General features: G+C 43.5%; 1 protein-coding gene across 1 annotated transcript in view; it reads right to left on the minus strand.

Moving 5' to 3' along the window:
* DENND11 (DENN domain containing 11) overlaps nucleotides 1-9,653 on the minus strand; it is a 33,543-nt gene extending 23,890 nt beyond the window's left edge. Inside the window, exon 1 of the mRNA XM_069462723.1 lies at nucleotides 9,389-9,653. Within this exon, the coding sequence (XP_069318824.1) occupies nucleotides 9,389-9,653 (265 nt within the window). The remainder of the gene's footprint in view (nucleotides 1-9,388) is intronic.
* Nucleotides 9,654-11,924: the final 2,271 nt, after the last annotated feature.

Raw genomic sequence — 11,924 nt, forward strand, 5'->3', positions numbered from 1 at the left:
GTCTTCACATCCCAGCAGAGTGTAGTGCCCGGCACAGGACAGGATGGGCATTAAAAAAAAACAAAAACAAAACAAAACAAAAAAATACAACAAGCTTTATTAAGAACAGAAATGTCTTTAAAAAGCTAACTTACGAATTAATTATCCCAGGAGCAGTAATGGTATTGTGGTCATGTAGGAAAATGTCCTTATTCTTAAAAGTTTTATATTTAACTGTTTAGGAGTGAAGTATTATCATATCTGCGACTTACTTTCGAATGGTTCAGGGAAAATAAGTATATATCTGTATATAGCCAGTTCTACTTTTATCACTTGCTGAATTTGTGTCAATGCAACTGATATATTAGGGAACAATTTGAGAATAGGAAATTTCACATTTACTTGTGCTATCGATTCAATGCAATCCCAATCAAAATCCCAGCAAGTTATTTTGTGGATATTGACAAATTAGTTCAAGTATACATGGAAAGGCAAAAGACTCAAAATAGCCAACACAATACTAAAGAACAATAAAATTGGAAGACTTAACACTACCTGACTTCAAGATTCACTATAAAACTCAATTGGTCAAGATAGTATTATATTCGTGAAACAGCAGACTAATAGATCAATAAAAGAGAACAGAGAGCCTTGAAACAGACCCACACAAATACAGTAAATTGATCTTTGCCAAAGGAGCAAAGGCAATACAATGGAGCACCAAGTCTTTATAATAAATGTTGCTGAAACAAGTAGACAGCTACATGCAAAAAAAATCAATCTACATACTTTACCCCTTTTACAAAAATTTATTGAATACAAATAGTAGACCAAAATGTAAAATAAAAAATTATAAAACTTCTAGAAGTGGTTGACTTTGGGTTTAGCCATGAATTTTTATATACAAGACTAAAAACACTATTCATGAAGGAAAAACTGATAAGTTGGACTTTATTAAAAACTTCTGGTCTATGAAAGACATTATTAAGAGAATGAAAAGACAACCCACAGACTAAGAGAAGATATTTGCAAAACACGTATCTGATAAAGGAATATTATCTAAAATATACAAAGAATTCTTGAAACTCAACAATAAGAAAACTATCTAATTAAAATATGGGCCAAAGAGCTTAATAGATATACCTCATCAAAGAAGACATACACATGGCAAATGAGCATATGAAAAGATGTTCAACATCATATGTCATTAGAAATTGCAAATTAAAATAATAAGAACAGCCAAAATCCAAAACACTGAAAACACCAAATGCTGATAAGGATGTGGGACAACAGGAATTCATTGCTGGTAGGAATGTAAAATGGTAGAGCCATTCTGAAAGACAGTTTGGCAGTTTCTTAAAAACTAAACATACTCTTATTATATGATCCATCAATCACACTTTGTATTAATATTTATCCAAATGAGTTGAAAACATATGTCTATGCAAAAACCTGCACACAGATGTTTATAGCAGCTTTATTCATAATTGCCAAAAACTGGAAGCAACTAAGATGTCCTTCAGTAGGTGAATGGATAAACAAAACATGGGCCATCCACACAATGAAATATTCAGCAATAAAGAGAAATGAGCTATTGATCCATGGAGGAATCTTTAAACGCACATTGTTAAGTAAGAGAAGCCAGTCTGAAAAGACTACATACTATATGATTCCAACCATGTGACATTCTTGAAAATGCAAAATCAGAGACAATAAAAAGATCACTGGGGAGGAACAGGTGGAGCACAAAGGATTTTTAGGGCAGTGGAACTATTCTGTATGATACTGTTATGGTGGATATATAACACTGCACATTTTTCAAAACCCACAGAACTGTACAACAGAGAGTGAACCCTAATGTAAACCAGGAACTTAAATAAATAATGTATCAATATTGGTTCATCAATTGTAATTGATGAACTACACTAATGCAAGATATTAACGATAGAGATGTATAATGATGTAATTGATGAACCACACTAATGCAAGATATTGATGATAGAGGAAACTCTTATGTGTGTGGGCTAGGGGGAGGTGGTACAAGGGAACTCTCTGCACTTCCTTCTCAATTTTTCTATAAACCTAAAACTGCTCTAAAAAAATAAAATTTATTAAAAAAAAAGCTAACTGATGAATTAAGTTAGGTTAACTGCCCTAAGGGTGGTAACGATACTGGTGTTACGTAGAAAAAAAATCCTCATTCTTAGGAGATTTATACTGAAGTATTTAGAAATACAATGTCATGTCATCTGCAACTTACTTTCAAATATTCAGCAAAAAAAGAAAAGTACAGCTATATCCATACACATAGTTCTGCTATAATGCTTGCTGAGTTTGTTCTAAAGCAATGGATGTATTAGAGAACAACTTGATCACAGGGAATTTCATGTTTACTTATGAGTGATTTCAATTGTGAAGAAACAAGGTGGACATGGAAAACTATACCCGCTGATTCAAGCCACGTAGGAATACACAAAACATACCCACCTTAAACTTCTACCTGCTCCCCCAGGTCACTGTGTGTTCGGGGACATGCCCACTCACCTCTTATGTGGCAACCTTCCTTCTGATTTCAGACTATCTTTCTTTTACCACTGCATAGCAACTCACAAGCTCACCTCAGCCCTTCCAGCACTCACCTCCATATACAGACTCCAGGTCTTCTGAAGGTAACTTCCATATTTATTATTTATGTATTTCTTAACCATTTAACATATGCAAAACTGTCCTATAGTCTTGATTAGGTTCCTATCTTTAATGTGTTCCTGACCAAGTTTTTGAGTGTTGTACCCATCACCCCCATTTTCCTCATAAGCCCTGTGATTTTTACTACATGATTTTTCAGTCATTTTTAGAAGACATATTTCAAGTTATAGAGGAACTGACTATATAAGGACAAAGCAAATGTGGCAAAATGTCAACAAATGGGGTCTCTAGGTGAAAGACATGTAAGTTTTCACTGTACTATTCTTTCAACTTTTCTGAGGTTTAAAAAATTTCAGCATATAAACTGGAGGAAATAGTTGAAATAATAGAGATGTGAAAAAATTAAGGAAAGCATAAAGGACTTTGTAAAATCAAAGAATTGAGGCAATGTGCCATAAGTAATAGGGAATCAAGAACTACCAAGGCTTGAGGTTATCCTTCCACAGAAATATTACAAAAACTGGAAATCAGTTAATATAAGGAATTTGTAGAGGCTTACAGGAAAGTGATTTTGCAGAAATAGCAATCCTTATGGGAAGCCATTTAATGCCAGAAAAACCTCATACCTAATGCTACCTGACCCAGACTCAGTCTTCACATTCCATTCTTTGGCTTTCCAAGTATCCTCACTGTATTAAGAACTCAGCCAGGAAGCTGAGGCCTGGAAGATTCAACCAAAGGGGTCATCTCATTAGTGATCAGAGATAGGAATTGCCACTGACAAGTGTCTTTTTATCCCCTAACTTGCTCTCCTTCCATCTCCACATCCTCTTTCTTCTTGGGCCATGCCTTAGGCCTATATCACAGGTACTATAGGCCCTGCCTAGCCTCTGCTGGAAATTTAACTTATGAAGAGGGAGTCACATTACCACAGGAGGAACAAATGTGGTGAACTGCAATGTGTACCTTCAGCTGGTTACTCAACAAATATGGGTGGAGCATAACTTGGCAACACGGTGCCAGGTGCTGAGCTCATGCAAAAGCAAATATTTCCATGTTTAAAGGAACTTGAACTAGTAGATTATTGGACTGGCAGCTTAGTTACCCAGAAAAAGCCAGAAGGACAGCACTGAGCCTGTCTGAGGATGTACAGATGGCCTGAACCCTACTACTACATGGCTCTGAAGGTCAGCTTGGCAGCTCTGTGTGTAAGGGCCTCCCAGAGGTGGGGTTACATAAGCTCCTAAGCTAAACGAGATAAAGGCTGTTCTTTCCACATCCACTGCTGCCTGTCTTCCAACCATTTCTGTTTAAATGTGAAATGACCACACTCCCAGGCATCTTGGAGTTTATCAACCACCATTTCCTAGGGAGAACAGACATTAGCTGCTGTTACTGCTTCCTGTTAGTTCATCTCAGAACATCTGAAGTAGAGAAAGCAATGATCTTGAACCAAAACAGTCTCTTTTTAATAGGAAATACGTGACATTTCTTCCTTTTTCTCCTTCTGTTAGCTAGCTCCCAATCAAGCACTTCCTCTTGAGGTCTTCATTTACTAAACAGGGTCTGCCTCAGCCTGAGATCCTCTCACAGCTCCTCTGACCTCAAGAGGGGGGCTCTGCACCAGCTTCCCCTAACACGTGCCTTGATTTTGACTCACTCCATCTGCTTCTTCCACTTAGAACACACATATGCCCTAATTCCAGTCAGGAAGTAAAAAGGAATCCTGTCTCAAGAATAAAGGCAAGAATCCAGGAGTATGCTTGGTCCCAACGACACAGTCCCTTTACATAACCACCTAAAGAGGCCACCAAATTTCAGAGATGGAACAAACCTCAAAAGAGTACTTGGTTCAGACCCCAGACACCAGAAAACAGCCCATATGAATTGACTTTGGGTCCCATCTGAAACAGTCTTAAAACTGCCTAGGATGGGAGCATATTCAAAGCAAAGAAAGAATGAGTATAAATAATGCTGACTCAGGAAGAAACTAATCCTGGTGATTTCACAGGCCAATCGATGGCTGAATTCCAATGCATTAACTTTACATAGCAACGACCTTCCATACCACAGATCCCACAGAATTCTCCACTGGGCAGTGGTGTGGTGTGAGGGAGAAGCATGGACCCTCTCTGTTCTCTGTCTTTAGACCACCTAAGGGTCTATACATGTTTTTCTCATCATCCTCATCAAGACCATTGGGACAATCAGAGGCAGGTCCTGGAAACATGTGGCAAGGTCCTTGGCACACAGTGGGCAGTCAGGAGGTGGTGGGTATTGCAATTATCACTCCTACTTTCTCCTCCATAGGTTTTCAAGAGAAGAAACTGAATTCATAGCAGATGGCTACAAATTGACTTCTCCCTGAAAACCACAAGCAGGTGAATCACCAACAGCCTGGGAAAGGTTCTGCCAGGGAGGGACTAACCAAATTAACCACAGTTATATTCCACTGGCATCTGACAGAAAATGAGAAAGGATAGTCACATGACACAGTTAATCCTTCTACCAGACTTTCTTCTCGGATATCAGAACTTTGCCTCTGTTTGAGCTGGCCATTCTTGGGATTGCTCTTACCATCTCAAAATCATCCTCCAAACTTTCCATTTGCATTCCATTTTGTCACTTTCCCACCCACTGCTAGAGCCATTTACTATTTGCCAAGAGTCAGATGACCTGGGCAGCACTCCAAGTTATGCCTCACACAACAGACCTAGCCATAATCGCACTGGGCCCCCATTATCTTCTCCCCATTGTTTAAAAGAAATGCTCATGTTTCATAGACTATACAGGGAATCTGCGGAGATTAAAATTACTGGATGTGCGTAATCTTAAATATACCCAGTTAACATAAACACCGAAGCATTTAGATGCACTAAATGAAAGAGGTGTTTAGATGTAATCTGGGCACTGGATAGAGACTGAGGGAAATTCGTTCCTAATGCAGAGGGAGAAAAGGAGAAGAAACATCTTGAAGACCTCAGCAGGTGATCTGCCCCTCACTCAAACCCACCCATTCCAACCCACCCCAATATACATACACCACACAGGACTTTCCCCCAGACACCCACAGTAAAACTCCAAGTAAAATGCAGGAGTTTAAAGTGAATCTTTTATAAAGAAACAGTCTAATGAGGCAGATTCACAGGTGTCCAGACATAGTAGGTTCAAAGCTTTATCAGCCTCTGGCCCACACACAAGTCCTCAGTCATAAGGGAACAGCTTCTTCCATGAGGGGGGTGGAGGTTCCCCAGTGTCACAGTACCCTTTAAGCAAAGAAAATTTTACTAGAAACCCAAGGAACAAAATAAAAATTAAAATCAAGGCTCCAAATCATGGGTTGAATATAATGCAAAAACAATACTCTGGCTGCCAGCTTCTTCTACCCGGCTTGCAGAGTGAGCATTTGGGCCTGGTTTCAATAGCAGCTTTGTAGCCCAGATGGTCAGCACCACCATTCTAGGGCTCCCTGCTCTAGAAGAAGCCTGAGTGTATGTGTAAGCTTCACCTTGAACTTGGAGCCCCAGTCCTCATGTCATTTGTAGACCCAATGACCATAATTTTCAATTCGTGAGTCCAGTGAATTGGACTTTACCTTCTATGATTCTTCCTTAAGATGCCCAATATAGCTTTCTAAAACTCGCATCTAAAAGTGCAAAAAGATTACTCTTATTCCTATACATCAGTCAGAGTCTCACTGTGCATACTCCTGCCCAAATATACACACACATTCTAACAAGGATCCCCTCCTCCCCAATATTCCCCTTTAAATCCGCTCCCTAGGGATGCACCTCAGCTATGGGTTCTCTCCTTCCCCATTCTCTCTCATGCATGCACACACTGATTTGGACACATGCTAACAGTCACTCACACTAGGTGAGAAGATGCACTGCCTGTGGCCTGGGCAGTAAGTGACTGGGGAGAGGCTGGAGAGGGAGGAGTTCCTAGGAATGGAAACTGAGGACACAGGTGGAAGAGACATGGGGGAGGGGCTAAGCAGGTAGAGCAGCCAGAGAAACTCCCACGTAATAATTTCTGGGAAATGCTCTGATTTTGTAAACAAGCCAATATTCACTTTACAGTTTTTTGTAACGCAGGCTAAGGAAGGATAAAATTCTGGGTGGACCAATATTAAATAGAGACATAGCAGATTAGCCTCAGCATTAGAGTGGGGAAGACACTGGACGAAATACAGGAGACATAATTCTGGTCCCAGGGATGTCTCCAGCTCACTGGGCCACTGTAGGCCTCACCTCATTTCACTGGAACATGACTTCCTCAACTATCACACCAGGGGCACTCTCTGAAGGCCCTGGGAAGCCAAATAGCATTCATTCATTCCATCTTCTACTTTTAAGAAAGGTACCATATAATTTTATTTTATATAAGTATCAACAGAATATTTTTACAGGATGCAATGTGTCATTTAGGACTAGATTAGATGACAAAAGAGAGGCAAACAAGTTTATAGGCAGGAAACAACTGCTTTCACCCAAAAAAAAAAAAAAAACAAAGTTAAAAGTGCTCCCACTGGCACTCTTGAGTGCTCTCTCTCCTCTCCCTGCCCTTCCCCTTGTCCCAGATCCCTGGATAAGTATTGATAAGATGTCAGGGATCAGAGGTCCAGGTAGTGTATAATACCAGAAAGACAACAGGCTTTAGAGTCAAGTATTCATTAGCTAGTTACTATTTCCTGAAGTATTCATTAGCTAGTTAATATTTCCAAATTACTTAACTATCCTTGGTGTGTTTCCTTATTTATAAATTGGGTATAAAGGATCAAATTACAGAGTGGTGATGAGACTAAATCATACATTTTAGTAAAATGCCTGTACAAAGCATCCAATTATCAGATACAATCCCTTCTTTACACACTAGCCTTAGTCTGAAAACCATTACACACACATACACACTCCATACACACAAACTCATAAAACCATGCTCACCAGCTAGGACTGACCAGGCATGGGTTAGAGCTGTAGCCCTTTGGTGCTTTTATCAATTGATAAATATCAATTACTGATTGATCCATATCAATAACTGATCAATCATCAATTCTATCAACTCTATCTATGGCTAGTAATGGACTTTCCTTTGCCCTCCCCTAGACTCTACCACTGGAGCTACCACTGCTAAATCAGACTCTGTTAATGTGCCCTTTTCCATTTTTTCTAGTTATTCTTCAACACTTCCCCGGAGGAATCCTATGCTCACATCCATTTACTAGACGATGGGGCGGGGTGTAGGGAATATAATCAGTTACAAAGAATCTGTTTTTATCTAGCATCATGGGTTACTTTGGTCCAAAAAGGCCAATATTTTTCAAACTATTAGTATCTGACCAAATGTGAGTCAACCAGCACGCGTGATGAGCACACACACACACAAAAAATACCATATGCATTACATGTAGAAGGAGCCAGCACTATTTCATGAAACTTCTGTTTCAGTTACATAGGTAATGTATATACGTGAGCACATTGGTTTGATGAAAAATTAAGTCACAATCAAAAAAGTCTGAAAGCCATTGGCATGGGGCAAAGGAACAGCCCGGAGTCAGAAAGGCCCGAGTTCTCCTCCCCGTAAACTCTGTGGCTGTGGAAGGCGTTTCAGCTCAGCTCAGCTGAAGCTCAGCGAAACCACGTTTCCTGGGTCTTGCCAGCTGAGAACCCTTGACCAAAGTTCCATTACCCTGCCTGGAAACCATCTTCTGCCACTCGGGAATCCCCTCTCCAGATCTAACCCTTTTCCTCCCGCTCTACACCCGTCCCCCTAGTCTACCTTTTCAAAATGGGTTCCACCCTCAGGCTTGGAGGACCCGGAGGGAACCCCTAGAAAGAAGCAAACACTCTCCTTCAGAATAGGCACTGCACACGCCAGCAACTCCACTGGAGATGCGGCGACAGACACACCTGGGTTCTCTAAGCCCTGGCACCCCGACTCCCGCTGGGAACACCGCCTTCCTCCAACACCCAGCAGCAGGGGTTTACACGCCACTCAGCGAGTCGCCGAGGATGTCCATTCTTTCACTTTTTATCCTTCGCAGAATCTCCAACTATTAAAATGCGCACCTCTTTAACGGGGAGTTAGGGTAAAGGTTATGTGAGATGCGCCCTTCATTCTCCAAACATCCCAGAAAGAGAACCGACTCGAGGCAGCTTCTCCTCTAACTGGCCTTCAACTGAACCCCTCAGCCCCATCGCTTACGGCTCCCGGCATCAATTCCTCAAAATAATGCCGTCAGAGAAAGTGAACTCGGCGGCCAGGAAAGTTACCCAGGTGGGAGCGACGGGGAGCGAGGGCGGGCAAACAGGGGACGAGGACGCTCTGGGCATTCTGTTTGAGGGGGCGTTCACCTGGGGGGCCTTCCTCCTCTCAGCGTGAAAAACCTTCTAGCGGAGCAAGAAGGGAAAACAAAAGCAGACTTGGCCACCAACCCGACCGTGGGGAGGGGGCGCGGACCCGGGCGCTGAGGGAAGCGGCGGGACGCAGCGGAGAGGAGGGTCGACGGTGCCGGAACAAAGCCCGCGGGGCCGCTCCGAGGGAGGGGGCTGAGGACGCGCCGCCCCCCGCCCTTCCCGGAGCCGGGGGGCCAGGGCCCGGCGGGGAGCGGGCGCAGCAGTGGGGTGCCAGAGAGGGGTGCGGATGCGCGCGCAGCGAGCCCCTCCCCCGCGCCCCGAAGTCCGGGGGGCGGCCTGTCCCGCCCCCCCTCACCCCTATTCCCCTCCTCACCCCTATTCCCCGACCCCGGAGCGACTCTCACCCGAGCGGGGGTCGAAGGTGACCACGAATACGGCCACCACCTGGTCCTCCTCCACGTCGCCCAGCTCCAGGCGCCCGGGCTGAAGCAGCACCTCGGGGGGAGTCGGCTCCTCAGGTTCCCGCCTCCAGCGCGGCTCCGCGGCCGCCCGGGCACCCCCGCCGCCGCCCCGGCCCCGTCCTGCCTGCAGCTGCGGGGCCTGCGGCAGGGAGACCGCGGGGCCCTCGGCCCAGCGCAGCAGCGGCGCCGCGTCTCCCTGCTCCACCATGGCGAAGCGAGGAGGAGCCGCGGGCGGGCGCGAGCGGCGGGGCGGGGCGGGGCAGGCTGCGGGAACTCCCCTCGCTCGGCCGCGCCCACCGGCCGCGCTCCCAGTCAGGGCCCGCACCGCCCGGGGGCCCACCTGCCGCTGCGCCCGGCCCCACTCCCACGGTGCTCCGGCGGGCGCCTTTCCCACCCAGCCCGAGAAGGCGGCCGCGGAACAGGCTTCGGGGACCGCGCGCCTGTTTGCAGACCTCACGTGTGCACCTACGTGTGTGGGAATGTGTGGTGCCAGGGCGCGCATCCCTGAGTCCATCCACCTGTGCGTGGGTTGAGGTGCCTTTTCACCTAGGGTTCCGTGGTGTAACTTGTCCTACTGTGTTTATGTCACCATTATTTTTTAATGTCCTCTCGTCCTATGGACGATGACATATGCATTACATAATCCTGAATGTGTGGCAAAAGCTGCTTCTAAACAGCAAGTGAAGCAGAGGAGCCCTGGTTCCCAGGTGTTTGGAATATGTGCATAAATGAAGAGTGAAAAGGGCCACAGAGTTAGGGTGGAAATGTTACTTTTCTGTTTATATGGCAGACTGAGAGGAAAATTATGAGTTTATTTCCTGGTATATATACAGCTTGAAGATATTAAATTAGGAAGTGCTGGGGTGATTGGGGAGAGGGGATATTCCCACAAAAGATGAGGAAAAGGAAGTCCCTCTGGGGAGAAAGGAAAGTGAGCACTAAAGCTGATGGCTCTGGAAATCGATTAGGGGTTTTCTATGGCTCCCCGATTTTATATTTTAAAATATTTAAAAATAAAATTCTGAATGCCTCAATCCTTGGGGTAAATCTCATAGCTAACTAACTTCAGAGAAGGTTTATTATAAGAAATAGGAATAGCTATTAAAATAAGAAAGAATGAGGTGTCAAGAGAGAGTTGTTCAGATACACAATTCATCCAAGGTTCAGGAAGGCCCCACAGTTTGTCTGTTCTCAGAAGGACCCAATGAATTTATGTGTTAGGTGTTACTTCAGGGGGTGTTTATGAAGATCCATGTGCTACATTCCAGATAGTATGATTTAACCCCATCCAAAGAGATAATCAATGGCTGCCCAAGGCTGCCGCTTCTAGTCTGAAATCTGTGATATAACAACAAAGAATGTATTTATGCAGCATTTTACCCTAAAGAATAGGGACTGTTTTCATTATTTATATGTTTAGTTTAACCTCTCCCACACCTTCCAAAGGCAAGTAAGTTACCATCCAATACTTCTCCCTGGAATGTGTAGACAGTCATGAGATGGGTGGGGAGCCCCAGGCACCATCTAGCCAAGGCCAGGGCCAGGGCACTATCCAACTCATTCAAGGCATACCAGACTGCATTATATTCAAACAACTCCAGGCTGGATACCAAAGCTCACTGCTTCCGAAGACCAGAGCACAGCCAAAACTTCTGAGATTCAGGCATTCAAAATTTTATTTATAAATATAAAATGGAGGTTCACAGAAAATCCTTAATGAATTTCCAAAGCCATCAGCTTTAGGGCTGATGGACTTGTCTTTCTCTTCAGAGGGATTTCCTTTTTCTGATTTCTTGTGGGAATACCCACTCCCCACACCCAGCACCTCCTAGTTTAATACCCACACGCTGTATATATACCAGGAAGTAAACCCATAATTTTCCTCCCAGTTTGTCATATAAATAGAAGAGCTAAATTTCCAAATGCTAGTTTTCATTTATGTGTGCATGCTAGATTGTCAGCTACAATGTCTATCTTTATATTCCTAGTGCCTTGAGTAATAGGTGCTCAACAAATATTTATCAACTAAATAAATGAATGAAAGTAGAGACTTTAACCTCTGTCCAACAGGCCTTCTTTATCAGGCTTTATCTAGTATCTTGCACATAGTAGGTGCTAAAAATGTTAATGAGGGTGATGACACCACTCGAGGCGTTCAGTCTGATGGAGGTGCTATATCCAACCAGAGTAATCTTCCCTGTGAACCCAGATTTTCACAAAATGATCTAAGGGTACCCATTGAATTTAGCTATTAGAACAGCTCTGCTGCGGAACAAGTGTGGAGGACAAGAAGGTGGGAAGAGAAAGTCATATTCAGAGACCCTAGGTTGATATAATATTTCAAAATGGGTTTACCTAGAACGCCATATGTCTATTTTACTTTCCCAAATACTGAATATATCTACATTATATCAAATACAAAAAGAATTTATGATCTATAATCTCACCACTAAGTTGGCCACTATTAAGACTTTGCTTA

The sequence above is a fragment of the Eulemur rufifrons genome, chromosome 29, assembly GCF_041146395.1.
Source record: "Eulemur rufifrons isolate Redbay chromosome 29, OSU_ERuf_1, whole genome shotgun sequence".
Lineage (NCBI taxonomy): Eukaryota > Metazoa > Chordata > Mammalia > Primates > Lemuridae > Eulemur > Eulemur rufifrons.